The sequence below is a fragment of the Aegilops tauschii genome, chromosome 2, assembly GCF_002575655.3.
Source record: "Aegilops tauschii subsp. strangulata cultivar AL8/78 chromosome 2, Aet v6.0, whole genome shotgun sequence".
Lineage (NCBI taxonomy): Eukaryota > Viridiplantae > Streptophyta > Magnoliopsida > Poales > Poaceae > Aegilops > Aegilops tauschii.
Window position 1 is genome coordinate 114,868,205 of NC_053036.3, and position 26,767 is coordinate 114,894,971.

The window sequence follows — 26,767 nt, forward strand, 5'->3', positions numbered from 1 at the left end:
AACGATCACTGCTGCTGTCAGGATGAACCGCCACTCACATACCGGAGCCAAAGATGATAGCTAGGAAGTCGTACTGGAGCTACAGTCGTCACCGAACCCTTGAACCGATCCTATATCAAATCTCGCTGCTGTGTACGCATGACGAGAAACCCCAACCTCGCTGCCTGAGAAGTTTGCATAAGCTACGCTGGAGCTCCGTGTAGTGTCGACAGATAAAGTTGAGGAGGATTGGACCCTGTGACTCAAAGAAGCACCGACATCCGTCCGAGCGTCATCCTTGCGAAGGCTAAAACCCTAGACTATCTACTAACCACCGGTCGTCGAGCGGCAGTAAGAGGGAAGACAAACCCATGGGCTCGCCGGCGAAGATCGAGGGGACGCAGACTTTGCCCTGGTCGTCTTTGGAGAGGGGGAAGGAAGACGTGTGTGACTGGATGAAATCAATCATGGAACCTTTTTCCTTCATGTGGCGGAGGCGGACTCACATGGTTTTCAGATAGAAAAGAGGTACTCCCTGGAGCGTCCACGTTTTTCGAGATTCAAGTTTGACCATATATTTAACCAACGAGACCGACTGTGGTGGGAGCAAAAATTAAATCACTGAATTCATATTGAAAATACGAATTTAGTGGTATAATTTTTGCTTCCGGCGCATTCGGTCTTGAATGGGGGGAGTACGTACATATCATATGATTTTTTTTTTCAGTGAAAGAAACGAGATGCTGCTGCATGTGAGGGGCTGAGGGCTTAGAATGGGAAACATCCTGAATCACCTCCCCTGTCAGACTGTCACAAATAACAAGCGTAGACCCAAGGCGAGGCGAGGTCTCCTCTTCGGCGCTTACTTTTGATGTCCAGCAGATAAAAGATCCCCCTCCATGCAATAATTTTCTCGACGAGGAGTAGGAGACGACGCCCTTTGTTCAAGGCGGCGTCATCTTCTCTTCCCTCCCTGTCATCCGGTCTCCTCTTTGATTCTTCTGCTAATCATCAGCTGATCCTTCCTTCTCCCCTCTCCCCTCTCCCCTCCGTGCTCCCTGCACAATCCGTACCCTCCTCGGTCGTGCCATTTCGTTTTGGCCCCGTCCACGTTCAATCCCCCCATCCGAGGCGGACAAGAACACGGCCGGCCGTTCCCTGTTCCCTAGATCTGCGTGGCGGCGGCGAGAGGCAGAGAGGGCGCGCCCCCGCCGTCAAAACCCAATCTTGGCGGCTGGCTGCGCGTCTTCTTCTTCTTCTTCTTCTTCTTCTTCTTCTTCTTCTTCCTGCGACCTGCCGCGGGAGATAAGGGGAGGAGGAGGAGGAGGAGGCGGCCAGCCCAGCAATGGTGCCGTGGGAAGGCTACGTGAGCGACGAGACCATGGGCACCTTCGCGCCCATCCTGCTCTACTGGGTCTACGCCGGCGGCTACCAGCTCCTCCTGCACCGCCGCCCGCTCCAGCGCTACAGGCTCCACACGCGGGCCGAGGAGGAGGACAAGAACCTCGTCGCCCTCCCCGCCGTCGTGCGCGGCGTGCTCCTGCAGCAGCTCGTGCAGGCCATCGTCGCCATGATCCTCTTCATGGTAAGTAAGCCTACAATCCCTTCAGGCTTTGGCATTGCTGCTCCCATTACTTCAGTGACGTAAGCTGCCATGGAGATGAACAGAAACCCAGCCGAGCTAATCACTAATTCCTCACATTTTGGCTTGTGCTACAGTTACATCTTTTTTTTCTGTCTCTTTTGCATTGCAGACCATTGGTACATTAGGCTGCCGCCATCATTATATGAATATGGTTAATTACTCAAAAAATATTCTGATAAAAAGTTACTCAAAAACTTCAATGGAAAACCTTCAGAGCAGAGTCGATTCTCTTGTCTTTATGGTGATAATTCTTAGGCAAGGAAAAATAATATGCTGTATTGTAAGAGCTTCGGCACGTAAGAAATAACAAGATTTACATAATTGCTGCACACCTAATACTTGGAGGCAGTTTCTTAACAGTTTTCACGTAGGCAGTTCATTTGGTAAAGATTATCACTGCTGTCATTGATACAGCGAATGTATATGTTCATTGTCTTCTGGCCTTTGCTCTATGTGGATTTACATTTTTAACGATCTCAAATAGAGTCCTTTTTCTGGCTAACTAGTTAATTTTTGGAGAAATTGTCGGCAGTTAAATTATGATTGCTTAAATACCTACCACCTATCGGTCGATTGGCTTCCTCTAATTTAACATCTCTGTTTTAAAAACATTTGGCTCTGAAAAGCTCTGCTCAATCTGGCTTCTATCCAGCCATAATGTCATCTAAAATTTACAGAGTGAAACAGATAATCCATCCATTGATCGATGAGTGCGGCTAATCGCTGTCTCCTAAAAGATGTCATATTTACCGAATGTGGTATACCAGTCCATAATTTCTCAAAATTAGCAGTACTCTTCACTGGCCTAATTCACTAAAGTTCACATTATTCATCAAGAAAGAACAGCAGCTTGTAGACTCCTAAGAAGTAACACATCAGCACATCACCGCGTTTGTATGCAATCTGCTCAGAAAGGTTATTTCATTCTGGATGATTTTAGCTGCATTCAATGGATGAATGGACCATCGCTTATAAGCATTGCATGCTTGCAGAACTAAAAGCAAACTTGCACCTCTTGATATCATCGAGTGAATAGCATAAAACTACCACTTTTCGTGTTATGATTCCAAAAAATACCGGAAATTTGTTTGTGACTGATAACTACCACTTTTGGCGTCGGCTGTTTCAAAAAACCCAAAACGCCCGTTGCTAAGAAATTAAACCGGTTTATGACAGGTCGGGCCCGCATCTAAATGAACCGTCAGTTTGACCGTTTGTTTGACCGTTAGATGACATGTGGGGTCCACATGTCAGTGTCTCTTCCTCATTTCCTTCACTCCTCTCTGCCTCCCTTCTCCTTCTTCGACGTCAACTCCCACCAGTGACAAACCCTGAAGTTCACCGGAGACAGCGGCGCGGCCATGGGCGCCGGCCACACCGCTGGCCTATGCGCACGACCGCATCCATCCACGAAACTGCGTCCTTGCGGAGGGCGGCGTTCAGCAGGGCCACGGAGCGCCGGCCGCCTCCGCTTTCACCAGCGCCAGCCGCACCTTCTTCCACCTTGCCGGCGTCGGCCGGCCGCTCCTCCGCCTCCCCAACTGCCTCCTCTCCCAAGACCCTCTTCTCCTGCCCGTAGTCTGCAGCCCGCCGCGCCGTCCTCTACGGCCTGGAGCCATGGCGCCACTAGCATGAGGCGCTGCGCCGCATTGCCAGGCCAACCTTGGCAGCCACCGCTCGTGCAGGGTCCAGGCGGCGATGGGTCACGGCTGCGGGTGGACCGGGCGGCTAACTCCGGCAGGAGGCCTCCCTGGATGCGGTCCTCCATGGCGGCGTCCAGCAGGGCGACGAAGCCATCCACCTGCACCTTGCGCGTACTGGAGGGCGACGAGCGACAGAAGGAAGCTCCACGGCGGCGCCATGGCTGGCCGGCAAGCTCCTCACAGCGGCTGCTGGCCGGCGAGCATGGCTGCGGGCGCACGGCCATGGGAGGGACCTGATAGCTTTTTTCAAAAGATTACAGGGACCTGATTGCATTTTTAGAATATTTACGGGGACCCAATTGTTTTTATGAGGAAGAGGCACTGACATGTGGGCCCCATATGTCATCTAACGGTCAAACTGACGGTCCATTTAGGTGCGGGCCCGACCTGTCATAAACCAGATTAATTTCTTAGCAACGGGCGTTTTGGGTTTTTTGAAACAATCGACTCCGAAAATGGTAGTTATCAGTCACAAACAAATTTTCGGTAGTTTTTTGGAACCATAACACGAAAAGTGGTAGTTTTATGCTATTCACTCGATATTATCCTAAAGATTCAGGCACGCTTCGTAAATTCACTCATTTTAGTTATCTCTACTGCCCTGAAGATTTCTAATCACAAAGAAAAGCAAGGCAACTGTTTGTCGATGGTGCCAACATTAGAACGGCTGTATGCTTTTGCTGGTCTGTTTACGTTGCATCTGTTTGTTGATGAGGACTTTCAATAGGTGCCGTTTTCCCCTTAGTGGACAACTAATTCATCGTTTAACCTATCTAACCTGATTCTGTGGGATTATTTGCAGATTACTTCAGATAGTTCAACTGTTCTAGTCCAGCCATCTATGGTGGTTCAATCGTTTCAGTTCCTGGTTGCAATGCTGGTGATGGACACATGGCAGTATTTCGTGCACCGCTACATGCATCAGAACAAATTCCTGTATCAACATATCCACTCACAACATCACCGGCTGATCGTTCCTTATGCCATCGGGGCTCTCTACAACCACCCATTGGAGGGGCTTCTACTGGACACTTTAGGTGGTGCTATGTCCTTCTTGGTTTCCGGTATGACGCCAAGGACTGCCGTATTCTTCTTCTGCTTCGCTGTGCTCAAGACGGTCGATGATCACTGCGGACTTTGGTTGCCATATAACATCTTCCAGCACTTGTTCCAAAATAACACGGCGTACCATGATATCCACCATCAGCTCCAAGGCACAAAGTACAATTACTCTCAGCCGTTCTTCTCAATATGGGACAGAATCCTAGGAACCCACATGGCCTACGACCTACTGAGCCGGAAGGAAGGGGGATTTGAAGCAAGGCCATTGCGAGACTAGCATCGAACTCATTTTAGTGTACATAACTCCAGCGACTCGGCGGGATACGCGATGCTCTTCCACTCCCTGGCAGCTTACAGGAGCCATCTACACATCTTGTAAGATGATGAAGGTATTCCAGCACTCCGGGTTATTCTCTTCTTCCACGTCTTGGTAAACTGGAGCTGTTGTGTTGTGTTCTTTTCTCCTGGAGTTAATCTAGTTAGACCCGTTCACCTTGAATGTGCGTGTTTATATACGGGTAGTCGGTTACTCGTGAGTTCTTTTTCTGGCTCTTTCATGTGTAAAGCTGCCGTTTGATTACATCTCTGTGCAGATAGTGTATTCGCAAATCAGTCACACTTCTGTATGTATCCAATTATTCATGTAGCTGAATCTTTGGGCATGGCTATGACCTTCAACCCCATATCTGGCTACCTTGGTGAGAATTCAGGTCCGGTCTGTTGCATGTTTCAGAAACAGAAAAAATGAAAGGAATGGGAAAAAAAGAAATCCTGCTTTGTATGGTTATTTAGTTTTTGCCATCTCGAAGTGAAAGTTTTATTACCTGTTGGTGTTGGGGATGAAACACCTCTTTGCCTGACAGAAAAATCATTTCAGTCGTTTCCTCCGTCGCCGTCCTCATCCTCTGATGTTTACCCGCCGTGCCTGACTCCCGTTCACGTTCACCTCCACCCGTGGCTGGCGTCGCCGTCCCCACGGCGTGCGTCCTCATCGGGGAAATTGATCGACGCCGATCCCATTTTCAGGCGACTGGTGTTTGGCTAATGCGAAGAAGTAAAAGAGAAGATATGCAGAGTATTTTTTTTTAAACGTCACCGGGGGTCAGAAAAGACTGCCCACCTGAATTTTCATATAATTAGCTCAAGAAGAGCCTGTCATACAAGGGAGAGAGAGAGATATGCAGAGTATTATTGTAGAGAATGATTTGGTGCATCGATAATTGATTGATCGTGCACTAGGCACATATATATAGGTACAAGGGGTGCGACCGGTATCTTGTCTCCTAAGATACACGTACATACAGAGGGAGACAGATACTACAGGTACTGCATACAGAACCCAGACCTACGTACATGTACACATGTTCAACACCCCCCGCAGTCGAAGCGTCGCCGGTGACGCAAAGACTGGACCGAAAGCCCTCGAAAGTCAAGGTGGGTAGTCCCTTCGTCATCACATCGGCGAACTGCTGATCGGTGGGCACATGTAGAACACGAACACGACCAAGTGCGACGTGCTCCCGGACGAAGTGGATGTCGAGCTCGATGTGCTTCGTCCGTCGGTGATGGACAGGGTTGGCAGCGAGGTGCACCGCGGAGACGGTATCACAGTAGATGAGCGTCGCCTTGGTGACCTCACATAGCAACTCCTGGAGGAGCTGTCGTAGCGAGGAACACTCCGCGACGGCGTTGGCCACGGCCCGATACTCGGCCTCGGTGCTCGATCGTGAGACCGTGGGTTGTCGTTTAGACGACCACGAAATCAGAGAGGGCCCGAGGTAGACGCAGTAGCCGGAAGTGGAGCGTCGAGTGTCGGGACACCCAGCCCAGTCGGCGTCGGAGTAGGCGTCGGAGTAGGTGAGGCCGTCAGGGTGAGACCCATGGCTGTGGTGCCACGTATGTACCAAAGTATACGTTTCACGAGAGCCCAATGGGTGTCACGAGGAGCATGCATGTGAAGGCACACCTGCTGGACAGCATACTGAATGTCCGGACGCGTCAGTGTGAGGTACTGAAGCGCACCGACGATGGAGCGGTAGAAGGGAGCGTCGGACGCCGGAGAGCCCTCGACGGCGGACACCTTAGCCTTCGTATCGACAGGAGTGGAAGCAGGCTTGCAATTAAGCATGCCCGCTCGCTCCAGAAGCTCGTAGGCGTACTTCTGCTGGTGCAGAAAGAAGCCAGTAGCCCGGCGCACTACCTCGATGCCGAGGAAGTAGTGGAGAGCCCCCAAGTCCTTGAGGGCGAACTCGGTGTCGAGGCGAGCTGTGATCTGCTGAAGAAGCGCTGGCGAGGACGCAGTCAGGATGATGTCGTCGACGTACAGGAGGAGGTATGCGGTGGCATGGCCCTGGTGGTAGATAAACAGGGAGGCATCGGACCGTGTGGACCGGAACCCATGTTGCTGGAGGAAGGCCGCGATCCGCTGGTACCAGGCCCGAGGTGCCTGCTTCAACCCGTAGAGAGAACGGGAGAGCAAGCACACGTGGTCCGGATAGTCGGTGTCGACGAAACCAGTCGGCTGCTGACAGAACACCTGCTTGTCGAGATGGCCATGCAAGAAAGCATTAGACACATCAAGCTGGTGGACAGGCAAGCGCGAGAAACAGCAAGCGCGAGAAACAGCAAGCTGGAGAACATCGCGAATCGTGCCCGGTTTAACAACCGGGGCGAAGGTGTCGGTGAAGTCCATGCCAGCGCGCTGGCGAAAGCCGCGCACCACCCAATGCGCCTTGTAGCGCTCGAGAGAACCGTCGGGGCGAGTCTTGTGGCGGAAGACCCACTTGCCAGTGATGACATTGGCACGGGGTGGCCGCGGGACAAGCTGCCACGTGCGGTTGCGCTGCAGGGCGTCAAACTCCTCACGCATCGCAGCTAGCCAGTTCGGATCCCGAAGGGCTGCGCGAGCGGAGGTGGAGAGCGGTGACGGCGTCGAGGTAGAAGCCGCGCATGCGTACTCGTCCGACGAGTAGCGCGTGCTGGGACGCAAGGTCCCAGTCCGAGCCCGAGTGACCACACCGGTGAGGGGTGCGGCCGTGGCGACGGGAGCCGCCAAGGGAGCCGCGGCGACGGGGGCCACGGCGGGGCCGGTCGAGGGGGCCGCGACAGGGGCCGCGGGGGCGGCCGAGGAGGCCGCTGCGTCGGGGGCCGCGGCGCCAGGGGCCGCCGGCGCGGGGAGCGCGGGCAGAGCCGGACCCGGGGCGCGGCTGGGCGGTCCGCTAGAGGTGGAGGCAGAGACGAACCGCGCCGCAGGAGACTCCGAAGGTGACGGTACCTGCTGAAACGGGAACACGAGCTCATCAAAGTACACATGCCGTGAAGTGAAAACGCGGTGGGAGACTGGATCATAGCACCGGTAACCTTTGGTGTTGGGAGGATAGCCAAGGAAGATGCAAGGAAGGGACCGGGGCGCGAGTTTGTGAGGAGCAGTGGACGCGGTGCTAGGATAACAGAGACACCCGAAAATGCGAAGACCATCATAAGATGGAACCGCACCGAAGAGGAGCTGGTGAGGGGTGTAGTTCCAGCGGGAACGACAGGGGCGAATGTTAATGAGGAGGCTGGCTGTTGCGAGCGCGTCCGGCCAGAACCGAGTAGGCACGTAGGAGTGGAAGAGCAACGTGCGGACACAGTCATTAAGCGTGCGAAGGACGCGCTCGGCGCGACCATTCTGCTGAGACGTGTAGGGGCAGGTGAGGCGAAAGATGGTGCCGTGGGACGCAAGTAAATTGCGGACGGCGACGTTGTCAAACTCCTTGCCGTTGTCAGTTTGCAAGGCGAGAATAGGACGACCGAACTGTGTGGTGACATATGAATAAAAAGCGGTGAGGGTGGCAAGAGCGTCGGACTTGCGACGGAGAGGGAAGGTCCACACATAATGAGTAAAATCATCCAATATCACTAGATAGTATAAATAGCCCGTGTTGCTAGCAACCGGGGACGTCCAAACATCACTATGCAACAACTGAAACGGAAAGGTGGAAATGTTTGTAGACGCGCTAAAGGGAAGACGAACGTGCTTGCCAAGACGGCAAGCCTCGCAAGAGTGATCGTCGACTTTATTACATGAGAAAGAAAAACTTTGAAGAATCTGACGCACAACGGTGGAGTTGGGATGACCGAGACGGGCATGCCAAAGATCGACACTGGCGGCGAAGGCGGCGGGGCGGCGGGTGGTGGTGGCGCTGGAGGGATGCACTGGATAAAGCTCGTCCGGGCTATCACATCGGTGGAGCACCATCCGTGTACGGGCGTCCTTCACAGAAAAACCGATGTCGTCAAATTCAACAGTTATAGGATTCTCACGAGCAAGGCGACGAACGGAAACAAGATTAGTGACTAAGTCAGGAGACACAAAAACATTAGACATATGCACAGGAGTGGAAGTAGAAGGAAAAGACATATGACCGACGTGAGTAATGGGTAGGGAGGAACCGTTACCAACGGTGATACGGGTGGGAGTATGAACGGGAGTGGCAGATGTGAGGTTACCGGGATGAGCAGTCATGTGAGCAGTGGCGCCCGAGTCCATGTACCAGTCACCACCGCCACCATAGGAGCTCGGTGACGGGGCGGAGTGTAGTGCAGCGAGCAAGGCCGGGTCCCACGGCGGCAGCGCCTGAGGAGGGTAGAACCCTCCGTAGGCCAGCGCGGGAACAGCCCCGAAGGCCGGAGTGGCGGCGGCGCCGTAGGAGTGTTGGAAATATGCCCTAGAGGCAATAATAAATGGTTATTATTATATTTCTTTGTTCATGGTAATTGTCTATTATTCATGCTATAATTGTATTGTCCGGAAATCGTAATACATGTGTGAATACATAGACCACAAAGTGTCCCTAGTAAGCCTCTAGTTGACTAGCTCGTTGATCAACAGATAGTCATGGTTTCCTGACTATGGACATTGGATGTCATTGATAACGGGATCACATCATTAGGAGAATGATGTGATGGACAAGACCCAATCCTAAGCATAGCATAAAAGATCGTGTAGTTTCGTTTGCTAGAGCTTTTCCAATGTCAAGTATCTTTTCCTTAGACCATGAGATCGTGCAACTCCCGGATACCGTAGGAGTGCTTTGGGTGTGCCAAACGTCACAACGTAACCGGGTGACTATAAAGGTGCACTACGGGTATCTCCGAAAGTGTCTGTTGGGTTGGCACGGATCGAGACTGGGATTTGTCACTCCGTGTGACGGAGAGGTATCTCTGGGCCCACTCGGTAATGCATCATCATAATGAGCTCAATGTGACTAAGGCGTTAGTCACGGGATCATGCATTGCGGTACGAGTAAAGAGACTTGCCGGTAACGAGATTGAACAAGGTATTGGGATACCGACGATCGAATCTCGGGCAAGTAACATACCGATTGACAAAGGGAATTGCATACGGGATTGATTGAATCCTCGACACCGTGGTTCATCCGATGAGATCATCGTGGAACATGTGGGAGCCAACATGGGTATCCAGATCCCGCTGTTGGTTATTGACCGGAGAGGCGTCTCGGTCATGTCTACATGTCTCCCGAACCCGTAGGGTCTACACACTTAAGGTTCGGTGACGCTAGGGTTGTAGAGATATATGTATGCGGAAACCCGAAAGTTGTTCGGAGTCCCGGATGAGATCCCGGACATCACGAGAGGTTCCGGAATGGTCCAGAGGTGAAGAATTATATATAGGAAGTCAAGTTTCGGCCACCGGGAAAGTTTCGGGGGTTACCGGTATTGTATCGGGACCACCGGAAGGGTCCCGGGGGTCCATCGGGTGGGGCCACCTATCCCGGAGGGCCCCGTGGGCTGAAAGTGGAAGGGAACCAGCCCTTAGTGGGCTGGGGCGCCCCCCTTGGGCCTCCCCCCATGCGCCTAGGGTTGGGAACCCTAGGGGGGGAGTTCCCCCTTGCCTTGGGGGGCAAGCAACCCCTTCCCCCCCTTGTGGCCGCCCCCCCCCCCCCCCTTGGATCTCATCTCCAGGGCCGGCGCACCCCCCAGGGGCCTATATAAAGGGGGGGAGGGAGGGCAGCACACTACAGCCTTGGGCGCCTCCCTCCTCCCCTGCAACACCTCTCTCTCTCGCGCAGAAGCTCGGCGAAGCCCTGCCGGAGAACCGCTACATCCACCACCACGCCGTCGTGCTATTGGATCTCCATCAACCTCTCCTTCCCCCTTGCTGGATCAAGAAGGAGGAGACGTCGCTGCACCGTACGTGTGTTGAACGCGGAGGTGCCGTCCGTTCGGCACTCGATCATCGGTGATTTGGATCACGGCGAGTACGACTCCGTCATCCATGTTCATTGGAACGCTTCCGCTCGCGATCTACAAGGGTATGTAGATGCACTCCCTTCCCCTCGTTGCTAGTATACTCCATAGATGCATCTTGGTAAACGTAGGAAAATTTTAAAATTATGCTACGATTCCCAACAGTGGCATCATGAGCCAGGCCTATGCATAGTTACTATGCACGAGTAGAACACAAAGCAGTTGTGGGCGTTGATGTTGCCAATTCTTCTTGCCGCTACTAGTCGTTTCTTGTTTCGGCGGCATTGTAGGATGAAGCGGCCCGGACCGACCTTACACGTACGCTTACGTGAGACAGGTTCCACCGACTGACATGCACTAGTTGCATAAGGTGGCTAGCGGGTGTCTGTCTCTCCTACTTTAGTCGGAACGGATTCGATGAAAAGGGTCCTTATGAAGGGTAAATAGAAATTGGCAAATCACGTTGTGGTCATACGTAGGTAAGAAAACGTTCTTGCTAGAAACCTACAAACCACGTAAAAACTTGCAACAACAATTAGAGGACGTCTAACTTGTTTTTGCAGCAAGTGATATATGTGATATGATATGGCCAGAAGATGTGATGAATGATATATGTGATGTATGAGATTGATCATATTATTGTAATAGGAATCACGACTTGCATGTCGATGAGTATGACAACCGGCAGGAGCCATAGGAGTTGTCTTTATTATTTTGTATGACCCGCGTGTCATTGAATAACGCCATGTAAATTACTTTACTTTGTTGCTAAACGCGTTAGCCATAGAAGTAGAAATAATCGTTGGCGTGACGACTTCATGAAGACACAATGATGGAGATCATGATGATGGAGATCATGGTGTCAAGCCGGTGACGAAGATGATCATGGTGCCCCGAAGATGGAGATCAAAGGAGCATAATGATATTGGCCATATCATGTCACTATTTGATTGCATGTGATGTTTATCATGTTTTTGCATCTTATTTGCTTAGAACGACGGTAGCAAGTAGGATGATCCCTTATAATAATTTCAAGAAAAGTGTTCACCCTAACTGTGCACCGTTGCGAAGGTTCGTTGTTTCGAAGCACCACGTGATGATCGGGTGTGATAGATTCTAACGTTCGAATACAACGGGTGTTGACGAGCCTAGCATGTACAGACATGGCATCGGAACACACGCAATACACTTAGGTTGACTTGACGAGCCTAGCATGTACAGACATGGCCTCGGAACACGGAGGACCGAAAGGTCGAGCATGAGTCGTATAGAAGATACGATCAACATGGAGATGTTCACCGATCTTGACTAGTCCGTCTCACGTGATGATCGGACACGGCCTAATTAAACTCGGATCATGTTTCACTTAGATGACGAGAGGGATGTCTATCTGAGTGGGAGTTCATTAAATAATTTGATTAGATGAACTTAATTATCATGAACTTAGTCTAAAATCTTTACACTATGTCTTGTAGATCAAATGGCCAACGTTGTCCTCAATTTCAACGCGTTCCTAGAGAAAACCAAGCTGAAAGATGATGGCAGCAACTATACGGACTGGGTCCGGAACCTGAGGATCATCCTCATAGTAGCCAAGAAAGATTATGTCTTAGAAGCACCGCTAGGTGAAGCACCAATCCCTGAGAACCAAGACGTTATGAGCGCTTGGCAGCAGCGTCCTGATGATTACTCCCTCGTTCAGTGCGGCATGCTTTACAGCTTAGAACCGGGTCTCCAAAAGCATTTTGAGAAACATGGAGCATATGAGATGTTCGAGGAGCTGAAATTGGTTTTCCAAGCTCATGCCCGGGTCGAGAGATATGATGTCTCCGACAAGTTCTTCAGCTGTAAAATGGAGGAGAATAGTTCTGTTAGTGAGCACATACTCAGAATGTCTGGGTTGCACAACCGCTTGTCTCAGCTGGGAGTTAATCTCCCGGATGACGCGGTCATTGACAGAATCCTCCAGTCGCTTCCACCAAGCTACAAGAGCTTTGTGATGAACTTCAATATGCAGGGGATGGAAAAGACCATTCCTGAGGTATATTCAATGCTGAAATCAGCTGAGGTAGAGATCAGAAAAGAACATCAAGTGTTGATGGTGAATAAAACCACTAAGTTCAAGAAGGGCAAGGGTAAGAAGAACTTCAAGAAGGACGGCAAGGGAGTTGCCGCGCCTGGTAAACCAGTTACTGGGAAGAAGTCAAAGAATGGACCCAAGCCCGAGACTGAGTGCTTTTATTGCAAGGGAAGTGGTCACTGGAAGCGGAACTGCCCCAAATACTTAGCGGACAAGAAGAAGGCCGGCAACACCAAAGGTATATGTGATATACATGTAATTGATGTGTACCTTACCAGTACTCGTAGTAGCTCCTGGGTATTTGATACCGGTGCGGTTGCTCATATTTGTAACTCAAAACAGGAACTACGGAATAAACGGAGACTGGCGAAGGACGAGGTGACGATGCGCGTCGGGAATGGTTCCAAGGTCGATGTGATCGCCGTCGGCACGCTACCTCTGCATCTATCCACGGGATTAGTTTTAAACCTCAATAATTGTTATTTAGTGCCAGCTTTGAGCATGAACATTATATCTGGATCTCGTTTAATTCGAGATGGCTACTCATTTAAATCCGAGAATAATGGTTGTTCTATTTATTTGAGAGATATGTTTTATGGTCATGCCCCGCTGGTCAATGGTTTATTTTTGATGAATCTCGAACGTGATGTTACACATGTTCATAGTGTGAATACCAAAAGATGTAAAGTTGATAACGATAGTCCCACATACTTGTGGCACTGCCGCCTTGGTCACATTGGTGTCAAGCGCATGAAGAAGCTCCATGCAGATGGACTTTTGGAGTCTCTTGATTACGAATCATTTGACACGTGCGAACCATGCCTCATGGGTAAGATGACCAAGACTCCGTTCTCCGGAACAATGGAGCGAGCAACCAACTTATTGGAAATCATACATACCGATGTGTGCGGTCCAATGAGTGTTGAGGCTCGCGGAGGATATCGTTATGTTCTCACTCTCACTGATGACTTGAGTAGATATGGGTATGTCTACCTAATGAAACACAAGTCTGAAACCTTTGAAAAGTTCAAGGAATTTCAGAGTGAGGTTGAGAATCAACGTGACAGGAGAATAAAATTCTTACGATCAGATCGTGGTGGAGAATATTTAAGTCACGAGTTTGGTGCACACTTAAGGAAATGTGGAATAGTTTCACAACTCACGCCGCCTGGAACACCTCAGAGAAATGGTGTGTCCGAACATCGTAATCGCACTCTATTGGATATGGTGCGATCTATGATGTCTCTTACCGATTTACCGCTCTCATTTTGGGGTTATGCTTTAGAGACTGCCGCATTCACCTTAAATAGGGCTCCGTCGAAATCCGTTGAGATGACACCGTATGAATTATGGTTTGGGAAGAAACCTAAGCTGTCGTTTCTAAAAGTTTGGGGATGCGATGCTTATGTCAAGAAACTTCAACATGAAAAGCTCGAACCCAAATCGGAAAAATGCGTCTTCATAGGATACCCTAAGGAAACTATTGGGTATACCTTCTACCTCAGATCCGAAGGCAAGATCTTCGTTGCCAAGAACGGGTCCTTTCTGGAGAAGGAGTTTCTCTCGAAAGAATTGAGTGGGAGGAAAGTGGAACTTGATGAGGTGATAGTCACCCCTTCCGAACCAGAAAGTAGCGCAGCGCGGGAAAATGTTCCTGTGGTGCCTACACCGACTAGGGAGGAAGTTAATGATGATGATCATGAGGCTTCGGATCAAGTTACTGAACTTCGTAGGTCCACAAGGACACGTTCCGCACCAGAGTGGTACGGCAACCCTGTCCTGGAAATCATGTTGTTAGACAACGGTGAACCTTCGAACTATGAAGAAGCGATGGCGGGCCCGGATTCCGACAAATGGCTAGAAGCCATGAAATCCGAGATAGGATCCATGTATGAAAACAAAGTATGGACTTTGACTGACTTGCCCGATGAGCGGCGAGCCATAGAAAACAAATGGATCTTTAAGAAGAAGACGGACGCAGATGGTAATGTGACCATCTACAAAGGTCGACTTGTCGCTAAGGGTTATCGACAAGTTCAAGGGGTTGACTGCGATGAGACTTTCTCACCCGTAGCGAAGCTGAAGTCCGTCCGAATCATGTTAGCAATTGCCGCATACTATGATTATGAGATATGGCAGATGGATGTCAAAACGGCATTCCTTAACGGCTTCCTTAAGGAAGAGTTGTATATGATGCAGCCGGAAGGTTTTGTCGATCCTAAGAATGCTAACAAAGTATGCAAGCTCCAGCGCTCAATTTATGGGCTGGTGCAAGCATCTCAGAGTTGGAACATTCGCTTTGATGAGATGATCAAAGCGTTTGGGTTTACACAGACTTATGGAGAAGCCTGTGTTTACAAGAAAGTGAGTGGGAGCTCTGTAGCATTTCTCATATTATATGTGGATGACATACTATTGATGGGAAATGATATAGAATTCTTGGAAAGTATAAAGGCCTATTTGAATAAGTGTTTTTCAATGAAGGACCTTGGAGAAGCTGCTTATATATTAGGCATCAAGATCTATAGAGATAGATCAAGACGCCTCATTGGTCTTTCACAGAGTACATACCTTGACAAGATATTGAAGAAGTTCAATATGGATCAGTCCAAGAAGGGGTTCTTGCCTGTATTGCAAGGTGTGCAATTGAGCACGGCTCAATGTCCGACCACGGCAGAAGATATAGAAAAGATGAGTGTCATCCCCTATGCCTCGGCCATAGGGTCTATTATGTATGCCATGCTGTGTACCAGACCTGATGTAAACCTTGCCGTAAGTTTGGTAGGAAGGTACCAAAGTAATCCCGGCATGGAACACTGGACAGCGGTCAAGAATATCCTAAAGTACCTGAAAAGGACTAAGGATATGTTTCTCGTTTATGGAGGTGACGAAGAGCTCGTCGTAAAGGGTTACGTCGACGCTAGCTTCGACACAGATCTGGATGACTCGAAGTCACAAACCGGATACGTGTATATTTTGAATGGAGGAGCAGTAAGCTGGTGCAGTTGCAAGCAAAGCGTCGTGGCGGGATCTACATGTGAAGCGGAGTACATGGCAGCCTCAGAGGCAGCGCAGGAAGCAGTCTGGATGAAGGAGTTCATAACCGACCTAGGGGTGATTCCCAATGCGTCGGGCCCGATGACTCTCTTCTGTGACAACACTGGAGCTATTGCCCTTGCGAAGGAGCCCAGGTTTCACAGGAAGACCAGGCATATCAAGCGTCGCTTCAACTCCATTCGTGAAAGTGTTCAAAATGGAGACATAGATATTTGTAAAGTACATACGGACCTGAATGTAGCAGATCCGTTGACTAAACCTCTCCCTAGGGCAAAACATGATCAACACCAGGACGCAATGGGTGTTCGATTCATCACAATGTAACTAGATTATTGACTCTAGTGCAAGTGGGAGACTGTTGGAAATATGCCCTAGAGGCAATAATAAATGGTTATTATTATATTTCTTTGTTCATGGTAATTGTCTATTATTCATGCTATAATTGTATTGTCCGGAAATCGTAATACATGTGTGAATACATAGACCACAAAGTGTCCCTAGTAAGCCTCTAGTTGACTAGCTCGTTGATCAACAGATAGTCATGGTTTCCTGACTATGGACATTGGATGTCATTGATAACGGGATCACATCATTAGGAGAATGATGTGATGGACAAGACCCAATCCTAAGCATAGCATAAAAGATCGTGTAGTTTCGTTTGCTAGAGCTTTTCCAATGTCAAGTATCTTTTCCTTAGACCGTGAGATCGTGCAACTCCCGGATACCGTAGGAGTGCTTTGGGTGTGCCAAACGTCACAACGTAACTGGGTGACTATAAAGGTGCACTACGGGTATCTCCGAAAGTGTCTGTTGGGTTGGCACGGATCGAGACTGGGATTTGTCACTCCGTGTGACGGAGAGGTATCTCTGGGCCCACTCCGTAATGCATCATCATAATGAGCTCAATGTGACTAAGGCGTTAGTCACGGGATCATGCATTGCGGTACGAGTAAAGAGACTTGCCGGTAACGAGATTGAACAAGGTATTGGGATACCGACGATCGAATCTCGGGCAAGTAACATACCGATTGACAAAGGGAATTGCATACGGGATTGATTGAATCCTCGACACCGTGGTTCATCCGATGAGATCATCGTGGAACATGTGGGAGCCAACATGGGTATCCAGATCCCGCTGTTGGTTATTGACCGGAGAGGCGTCTCGGTCATGTCTACATGTCTCCCGAACCCGTAGGGTCTACACACTTAAGGTTCGGTGACGCTAGGGTTGTAGAGATATATGTATGCGGAAACCCGAAAGTTGTTCGGAGTCCCGGATGAGATCCCGGACGTCACGAGAGGTTCTGGAATGGTCCGGAGGTGAAGAATTATATATAGGAAGTCAAGTTTCGGCCACCGGGAAAGTTTCGGGGGTTACCGGTATTGTACCGGGACCACCGGAAGGGTCCCGGGGGTCCACCGGGTGGGGCCACCTATCCCGGAGGGCCCCGTGGGCTGAAAGTGGAAGGAAACCATCCCTTAGTGGGCTGGGGCGCCCCCCTTGGGCGTCCCCCATGCGCCTAGGGTTGGGAACCCTAGGGGGGAGTTCCCCCTTGCCTTGGGGGGCAAGCAACCCCTTCCCCCCCTTGTGGCCGCCGCCCCCCCCCCCCCTTGGATCTCATCTCCAGGGCCGGCGCACCCCCCAGGGGCCTATATAAAGGGGGGAGGGAGGGCAGCACACTACAGCCTTGGGCGCCTCCCTCCTCCCCTGCAACACCTCTCTCTCTCTCGCGCAGAAGCTCGGCGAAGCCCTGCCGGAGAACTGCTACATCCACCACCACGCCGTCGTGCTATTGGATCTCCATCAACCTCTCCTTCCCCCTTGCTGGATCAAGAAGGAGGAGACGTCGCTGCACCGTACGTGTGTTGAACGCGGAGGTGCCGTCCGTTCGGCACTCGATCATCGGTGATTTGGATCACGGCGAGTACGACTCCGTCATCCACGTTCATTGGAACGCTTCCGCTCGCGATCTACAAGGGTATGTAGATGCACTCCCTTCCCCTCGTTGCTAGTATACTCCATAGATGCATCTTGGTAAACGTAGGAAAATTTTAAAATTATGCGACGATTCCCAACAAGGAGGGCGCGGTCCCATAGGCCGGCGCGGCGGCGGCGCCATAGGCCAGCGCGGACCCGTAGGCGGGCGCCGGCAGGGGGGCGGTACCATAGCCGCTGTAGGGAGTGGCGTTCTGCGCGGCGAAGAGGGCCTGGTGACTCGCCGGGCGGGGCCCAAGGATGCCCGGAGCCCGAGCCCGAGGGACCGGCATGGAGTAGGCGTGGACGACGCCGGTCCACGGGTTGGTGTCGTACGTCCATGGGGGAGTCACCTGCTGCTGACGCCCCCCCCCCCCCCCGGCGCCTGTTGCTGCTTGCGGCCGCCCCCGCGGCGGTTGCCGCGGCGCCCGCCACCCGGCTGCTGGGGGGCAGCGGGAGGGGCGGGAGGCGCGGGCGGGAGGGGGAAGTACCCCGGAGGCGCTGGTGGCAGCGGCTGCTGGCGCGGCGCGGGTGGGGCGGTCGGTGGAGGGGCGCCGCGGGAGGTGCCGGCGGCGAGGGCGTGGTGCTGCACACACTTCTTGACCCCCTTCATCCGGCGCTCCTCCAACCTCAAGTACGCCACAAACTTGGGGAAGGAGGGCTCCGGCATCAAGGTGAGGTTAGAGGCGGCGTTGCCGAAGTCCTCGTTGAGGCCGGCGGTGAGCGTGCTGAGGAGGAGGTCGTCATCCACCTTGTCTCCAATGTCACGGAGCTCGTCCGCCAACGTCTTCAGGCGGCGGCAGTAGTCATCAATGGACTGTTCATCCTGGTGACAGTAAAAAAATTCTTGCTGCAAAAAAACGCGGCGCTGAAGCTTGTTGTCGGTGAAGAGGCCGTTCAGCTTGACCCACATGGCGTGGGCGTCGTCGCCGGCACTCACGACCGTGTGGAACAAGTCTTGGAGATGGTGGTGAAGAACCACCGGATGATCGTAGCGTCGATCGCGGTCCACTCGGCGTCGGCCACCATGGTGCGGGAGTCCACGGTGCCATCCACGTGATCCACGAGATTGTTCTCGCGGAAGAGCAGCGTGAAGTACGTCTTCCACGTGAAGTACGTGGAGTTGGAGGCGTCGAGGGTCACGAGGACGCGTGCATAGATGTTGATGTCGCGGATCTCGGCAGGGTCGACGGCGAAGGGGTTGGAGTAGGTGGAGGCGTTGGAAGACATGGCGATGAGATCGTGGGGAGGGAGGCGGCGGCGCGACTAAGGAGAGGCGGCGCAGCGGCGGGAGGCAGGCGGCGCGGCGGGAAGGGGCGGCGCGGCGTGGAGGCGCGCGGTGGGGAGGTGGCGCGCGGGGAGGAGGGGTGGTAGCGGCGGCTTGGGGCGGCGGCGGGAGGTCGCGGCGGCGGCGGCGGCCCGAGACGGCGGCTAGGGTTAGCGGAAGCTGGAAGATCGACTTGCGATAGATACCATGTAGAGAATGATTTGATGCATCGATAATTGATTGATAGTGCACTAGGCACATATATATAGGTACAAGGGGTGCGTCCGGTATCTTGTCTCCTAAGGTACACGTACATACAGAGAAAGACAGATACTACAGGTACTGCATACAGAATCCAGACCTACGTACATGTACACATGTTCAACAATTATGATCCGGCTGTACGTTATCTGTTTTTTTGGCAGCGATGCCGCTCCAAGTGATACCAGGACAGTTGACAGAACATGGCAAGTTCAGATGATGGTGACACCACCATGCGGCGGTTTGCTGCTGACGAAACCAGATCGCTGGCCATGCCGACGCCGGTATGGTATGCGGGTGTCGGGTTCCTTCCACGTAGCAGCAAGTTAAGTCCCCAGGGAAGCCATGGGCTCTTCATGTCGAGCGCATCGCTCTGCACGTGGTGACGCTCCGGTGCGAGAGGTGAGGTGACACGAGTTGAAGTTGGGATGGAGGCGAACCAACGACTCCCGGTGTTCAGCTCAACCGGGGCGCCGGCTGTGGATCGTGTCGTGAGCCTCGACCCTTTTGGCATGGCGTGTTGGATTCTAGCTCGCGCGTCTGCATCGCAAGGTAGGTGCTGGGTAAGTAAGTAAGCTGTATATAGCCGTAGCTGATCCCGTAGAGACGAAGGGATGGCGACGAGGCCTGCTGCATATGTAATGCACCTTCCGTGGAAGATCATGCACGCAGGCAGGCTTAACATATTCAGGCAGCGACCTCGTCGCATATCCGGCGGCTGTCGTCACGTCTCGTGTCGCTTTAAGCCTTAAGTACATCGCCTGCATTCTGTTTGATTTGATTGGGGCCTAGGCAACCGATCCAATCCATCACAGATACGCCTCGACGACATCGACCCGGGAGCAACAATTTTCGCCCCCGCACGTCGGCTAGCTAGCGCTGCAGCAGCACCTACCTGGCCCGCCGCCGCCGGCCGGGGAGCCTACCGGCGACGGAGCGTCGTGCTGGTTGGAGGCACACCTTGGCACTTGGGATGCTCCGGCTGGCCGGCCGACACCGTCTGCCCATCATCCATGTGGCCTCCTGCCTGCCCCTGCCACACTACTGATCATTGACACTGAGGCCATCCACGACCGCTCAGGGTAGTTGCCACGTCCGGTCCATCGACTCTTTTTCACCAAGAGTCGTCGTGCTCGGAAATCCGTCGCCACGGCGGGTGTTGCAGTTCTACGCACCTAGGCGACGGCCAAAAGCAGCAGGCTCGCAAGAGAATCTGCAGTGGATGCCAGACATCAAGTGTCCATCATGTGTTTGTTGCAAACAAATGTTTCTTCCATCATCACATTATTTATTAACCCAATAATAAGCGTACATAAAGTAATCAACCAGGTTCCACGCTCTTTCGCGCTATGAACCTGCATCCAGTTGAATCGATCCACGGACACATGCGTGGATCATGCAGCTTAATTAGTGTACGTACTAGAGGATGATCGGATTACTGCACGGAGTAGTAGTACATGCTATGGTGTACACGTACGTGCGTAATACGATGAGAATCATCATTAGATGAATCGAATTTATAGCTTGAAGAGGCTTAACTAGCGCTTGAGCTTGAACCCGTGGCCGTCGTCGTGGTGCTCCTCGTCGTCCTCCTCCTCCGAGTAGAACTCGACGATCTCCGACAGGTCGTCGGCGGCCGCGCCGTCGGTGGCGGCCAGCCAGAGCAGGTGCTCGAACAGCAGCGCGTCCACGGTCACCGCCACCGCGCCGCCCGCGGTGCGCCTTCCCGCCGCGGCCACCAACCTGCGCACCGGCTCGGCCTCCAGCACCGCCGGGTCCACGTGGAACACGCTCCTCGCCTTCCCCGTCGTGCCGACCTCCACCCTCACGACGTCGACGCCGACGGACGCCGACTCGAGGCGCCGGTATCCGTGGCCGTGGCCGCGGCGGGAGGCGGCCGAGCGGAGGAAGGTGTAGCAGCCGGCCGCGGAGGGCCGTGGCGACGGGGCCTCCTCGTCGGGGAGCGCGCCGTGGTGGTGAGGCATTGTTGCCGGGTTTCTTGCTCTTGGCCTGCTGAAACTGGAACTGGAACTGGGCAACCCGGAGGTAAGCTGGTGGCCGGCCGGAGGCAAAGTGTTTGGCTTCCGTGAGTGAGAGAGCGAAGCGATCGGGGGCGTTGCGTTGCGTGGTGGAAGTCCTTTTATGTTGGACGGAGGGTTTGGAACTAACGGTCGAGTTACCACCCGGGTGGGGGGTTGTGCCGGAATGGATCGGATCAGGGAAGGTGGCTTTTGCGTTTACTTTTGGTTTTCCTTTCGTTTTCCCTCTCTCGATCGACATGGGGTCGTTGTTTTTGTTGCTCATAAACTGATAGGATCGGCCACCTAGAAACCTGCTTGATGTCATAATCCATTCATATATACGCTCTACTGCCTTACTTCGACGCAAATATTTTTTTATCTCATTTCACACATTTTACATTATTAAAACGCATTGAGATTTTTCTGGGCACACTGCGCCGCCACACCTCATCCGTTTGTAGGTCATCCCTCCTTCATTGACTTGAATGGAGTGCAGGGAGGCCCCGACCTACTGAATGGAGTTCTCCCCCTCCCTTCGCTTTGGAGTTTTTAGTAGGTTGGTGGCGACGGTGCCGATCTGGTCAATAATGTTTTCTTGAGTCTCCTCATCTCAACAGTGTCGGTTGCGGTCGTGTAGATGGCTCAATTGGCGTAGATTCATGTTAGTCTCTCTGGTCGTTGAGTTAGGGTTTACAGGGTTTGTCAACATGGTGGCGAGGGCAGCTTCGCTTTGCCTCCTAGGTGTGACCTTCGGTCCGGAGTGAGGCTTGTCAGCTTGTTTGGAGGTTGGGATCTTGGATCTTTCGGTGGTAACGTCTTCGATGGTTTCTTCTCTAGGGCGATGGTTCGTTATGACCATGGCTTTGATGCCATCTTATCCATGATTAGCAATGATTGGCGGGCTCCAATGACGAAGAGGCAACCGTGCAACACGCTATTGGCCCATTTGAGACTATAAGACAATCGACCATCTAGGGACATCAATATATTTTCTTTATTTTCAAAGGTGTCTAATCTCTTAAGAGTTTCAAGACTAGCATGTTAGAAAATGTTACTCCCTCCAATCCGAATTAGAGGCTGTGTCAATTGATTCGTATCAGAGACAGTAAAATTTGTACGAATAAAAAAGGCATTAGTTCAGATATCATGTAGGTCAACTTCATATTTCATGACGGGACCTCCAATTACATAGCTATGACCTTCCTTCTAAATGGCTCAAGCATCTCTAATGAGATATCTATATACACTACTGTATTTGCCTGAGACTCAAACTTATCAATAGGCAAGTATGAAATCACCTTAAATCATTGCCGAGGACCATTGCGCCGTGGAAAGATCACTGTCCACCACGTGGAAAGATTTAGTAACGGCTCGAATATCTAGATCTTTTTATTTTTGAGTGGTACGAATATCTAGATCTAACACTAGTTTACTGAAGACTGGCCTAATCACTCGCACTAACACAAGTATTTTAATCTGACAGGCCCACAGACGATAATTAGTATGCCTCCTATATTCTCTTTGGAAAAAACCCTGTCGCCTTGTCACTAAAAAAAGGATTAGCTGGATACTAGTTAGCATCGAATATTAGCAGACAACCACGACGTGGTTGTTAGGTTTTGGCATTTTGAAGAAATACTAGTAATAGAAACAATAACCGATAAGAAGCTTCTCGGAATGAGCGAAGTTAAACTGCACGTAAGAGCGAAGTTCAAGTTGCTGTCAGTAAGAACATGCAAGTTTTGATGAACAAACGAGGAGTTTCAAACGGACGTCCGCTCATTTCAACGACAGTTAATTTTGGACGAAGGTTGTACAATTTTCATGGTGTTCTGGTGGCCGGCCGGTTGCCCAACACAACACGTAGAACGGAGTACTCCCGTGACATGATTCGGTGGTTCAAGTTTCGTGTCTCATCACATTACCAGTCGTGGCAGGCTCACCTTGGATATGCTAATTATGATGGCCTTGATGTGTCGTACGTACGTAGGTGCGCAAGATTTGTTGTCTCATTTGGAGATCTGTTAACTTCAGCTTCAGCGTCGTGCAACCAGGCTTCCATTGCGTGCAATCAACTCCTCGGCCATTACACGGCGCTCAGGAGGAGTGTGCAACAATTAAACTGCACTTAGTCTGTGCACGATATGTACGGAACCGGATCCTCTAACATCCTCAAAGGATGTCACGTAAGCTACAGTAACCGTGACATCCCTCCTTCACATCCATATGATTAAGCCTAAAATGATTATAATTAATTTTGCAAATTACAAATCTACTGTATATATTTACAAAAATTACGTACAAACAAAATTATGGTGCAATAAAATTATTTTTTGATTTATTTTTGTACATACTACAGTAAATCGTGTACACATATTTTTGTACATGCTACGGTACCCTAACATCCCTTTTTCGTTTTACACACACATTTCACTGTAGCTTCGTGACATCCCTTGAAGATGTTAGAGGATCCACTTCCGATATGTACTACCATTGCACTATTCTAACTTAGTGTGTACTCCCTCCTATCCGTTTCATAATATAGTGCGCAATTTGATCAAATTTATCCAAGGAAGGAAAATGTCAAAATAAATACAATATATCTCATAATGCATCTAATGGTATTTATTTTATACTAGCAAAACGGTCTGTGCGTTGCAACGGGAGAAAAAATATATCACAATCTCCAATGACCGTGACCACATTTTACTGCATCACCGAGATACACTATCACTCATTTTCATGGAATCGTGAACAATTTTTAAAAATCATGAACATTTTTTAAAACTCATGAAAATACCTGAAATTGTGAAAAAAATTCAAATTCATGAACATTTATACAGATTTTCAAACATTTTATAAAATCATGAACATTTTTTGAATTCATGAACATTTATACTATTTGCAAGCCTTTTTCTAATTGTAAACATTTTTTAAAACATTTTTCATGAATAGGCAAACATTTCTAGAATCGATGAACATTTTTTGGAAATTGGTGGAACAATTTTGAAATTCACGAATATTTTTTTTGTTTTAACGGACAATTTTTGAAATGCATGATCATTTTTTTGAATCAGTGAATGTGTTATGAATCAATAAACTATTTTGTAAGTCACGGATAATTTTTGAAATTTTAGGATATTTTTCAATTCATGAACATTTTTTGAACCGGAAAAATGCTATTTTTTTAATTTTTGGAACTTGTTGGTAGTCCCAAATTATTTAAAGTGGAAAAAAAGGAAGACGAAAAGGAAAAAAGAAAAATTTAAAAAGAAATTTGAAAAAAGGCCCCCAGACATGGGCCGGGCCAAACAGGCACACTGTGTCTTATCCCAGCGCACAGAGCACAGTATAGAATGTTCCTACTGCATGGGCCGGCTCAGGCGAGGATTCCCCTGTGCGAAATGTTTTTTTATCACTTATAGGTCGCATCGGTGGTTAATATTTTGCAACATCGAAGACAATTTTGATAACGCACTGCCAGAAGAAATAGCCCTTTTATTATTAGGTATAGATTATAATTCTAGATATTTTTCTTTATAAAATTTGGTCAAAGTTTGACATTTTGAACATCTAAACCGCACTATATTATGGAACGGAGTACTACAACAGGGTATCTTATGATAGCTATTGGCATGGCAAGGATACTTCCCAGGCCCCTGGCTTTGGCCCTGTGGCTCATTTCACTCTTTTTTAAGTCTAAATACACTTCCGTTATTGCTCAGTAATGTTCTTAGGGATACAATGAAGATTTGGTGGGTTTATAAGCCACAAATGATGCCCATAATTCAGACCGAAAGTAGGCTTAACGAGGCTGCGTGCCTCGAGGTTGGTAGATCAACCCTCAAAGATGAAGGTACAATGGAGAAAAATTCTTGCGGTCCCCATTATCTCCTTGACGGTACTGGCGTATACACCCCCCGTTCGTTGGTCGATGTCTTGGACAACTCCTTGGCAAACAAAAGCGATGATTACCTGCGACAAGGATAAATCTGATGCAAGTGCAAGGGCCTCCCGACACGCTAAGGCTTCTAGAGTAGCAGGATCCGTGATCCCTTGAATCTTGATAACCGAAGCGCCCAAGAAAACACCGACAGTCTCTGCAAATGGCACTGAAAGAGCCCTCCATATTGTTCCTACAAACAGTGATGTCCATTGTAATCTTTGCAATCCCCAGCGGTGGTGGAATCCACCTTGGCTATGATCGTTAATTATTTGCACATACAGTGCTTGGTACTTTCTTAGGTTTGCACTCCTCCAGCTCTCGGATATACTTCATGATGAAGTTGTGAATATATAGCGGACTGTGAAAGATGCTTTCATGAAGGGCCTGCCGTCGTGCATACCATAGAGCTCATTTCACTTGTGTACTGGCTTACTGCAATGCACATCGCTACCTCGCCTGCAGGGCGCGGTGGTGGACCGTTCGAGTATGATAGGCTTGTCGGGCTGATGTCACTCGATTTTCTCCTTTTCCTTTTTATTTATATTGTAAATGCATATTGTGACAAACTTAATTTTTCTTCAGAAAATTAATCAGGAATTTGAAAAAAAATAACCTAGTAGAAAAGTGTTAGCACTGTTTTAATAAAATGTTGATAACTTCAAAAAAAATGTTTGTCCCAATAAAAATATTCTGATGTTTTAAAAAATACATGCGTTTTTAATGTGTATATTTTTAAAAAAAACTTGTGTACTTACACAATAAAATTCATATCATTTAGAAAGTTTACATGATATTTTACGGAAATATTTCTGTGTTTCATAAAAATGTCGTGACATTTAAAAAAAATTATATACAATGTGACAAAAACCATACGTTAAAAATGTATGTGACATTTTAGATAAATAATCATACCTCTCCAAAAAAATTCCATGAAGTTTCTCTAACATTTGTATAGTATGCAAATGAAAATATGTTTGTGTAGTTTAGAATTTTTTATTGCCATTAAAAATGTAAAACATCTATTTTCAGAAAAATGTTACCATACAGTCAAAAAAGTGTTCAAAAGATTTATTTTTTGAAAAATGAATGACACATTTTAAAATATATTCCAACATCTATCACAAAATTAATTAAGATGTGCTCTAAAAATGTACATTGTGTACTTAAAAAAGAGATATGTGTTGAAAAAGAAAACTAAAAAGAAAAAGAAGACTAAAAAAAGAAAAGAGAGGAAAACCAAAGAAAACCAAGAAAGAAATATAAGGAAAACAATAGTATAACAAACAAACAAAACAATGAGAAAATAAAGGAAACAAAAGCAAAATGGAGAGAAATGGAAAAAAGTCACGGAAAACAAACGAAACCAAAGAAAAAACAAAAGAGATGAAAAAGAAGAAAAAAACCCATAGAAAACCAGCCTGAAATAACCTACAATGGGCAGGGAACAAGCCGCACTACTGGGTCGGCGCACTAGACGTGGCCTGTAGGCTTTTTCTATAAAGGAATCAAGGCCAGGTCT

The 26,767-nt window shown here is 49.5% G+C and overlaps 2 protein-coding genes across 3 annotated transcripts; one reads left to right on the forward strand and one right to left on the reverse strand.

The window, feature by feature from the left end:
* The first annotated feature begins 735 nt into the window (after positions 1-735).
* LOC109760276 (very-long-chain aldehyde decarbonylase GL1-9) lies at positions 736-5,051 on the forward strand. 2 transcript variants are annotated; one of them, XM_073508128.1, is made up of 3 exons: positions 736-1,564; positions 1,734-1,904; positions 4,130-5,051. In XM_073508128.1, the coding sequence occupies exons 1-3, from the start codon at positions 1,325-1,327 to the stop codon at positions 4,664-4,666; spliced, it is 948 nt and encodes a 315-aa protein (XP_073364229.1). In that variant the 5' UTR covers positions 736-1,324; the 3' UTR covers positions 4,667-5,051. The 2 variants fall into 2 exon arrangements, with proteins under 2 accessions (XP_073364229.1, XP_020174692.1); XM_020319103.4 differs by lacking the exon at positions 1,734-1,904 and having other exon boundaries at positions 768-1,564.
* Positions 5,052-20,548: 15,497 nt separating this feature from the next.
* Positions 20,549-21,448, reverse strand: LOC109760278 (uncharacterized). Its single transcript, XM_020319104.4, has one exon. It carries the CDS (start codon positions 21,264-21,266, stop codon positions 20,820-20,822), a length of 447 nt encoding a protein of 148 aa, XP_020174693.1. The 5' UTR covers positions 21,267-21,448; the 3' UTR covers positions 20,549-20,819.
* Positions 21,449-26,767: the final 5,319 nt, after the last annotated feature.

Bases quoted from the DNA above. Each gene is read 5' to 3' on its own strand.
- LOC109760278 (XM_020319104.4), bottom strand. From the start codon at position 21,266: ATGCCTCACCACCACGGCGCGCTCCCCGACGAGGAGGCCCCGTCGCCA.
- LOC109760276 (XM_073508128.1), top strand. From the start codon at position 1,325: ATGGTGCCGTGGGAAGGCTACGTGAGCGACGAGACCATGGGCACCTTC. The intron at 1,565-1,733 runs GTAAGTAAGCCT...TTTGCATTGCAG, and splicing joins TCGCCATGATCCTCTTCATG to ACCATTGGTACATTAGGCTG. The intron at 1,905-4,129 runs GTAAGAGCTTCG...GATTATTTGCAG, and splicing joins GAAAAATAATATGCTGTATT to ATTACTTCAGATAGTTCAAC.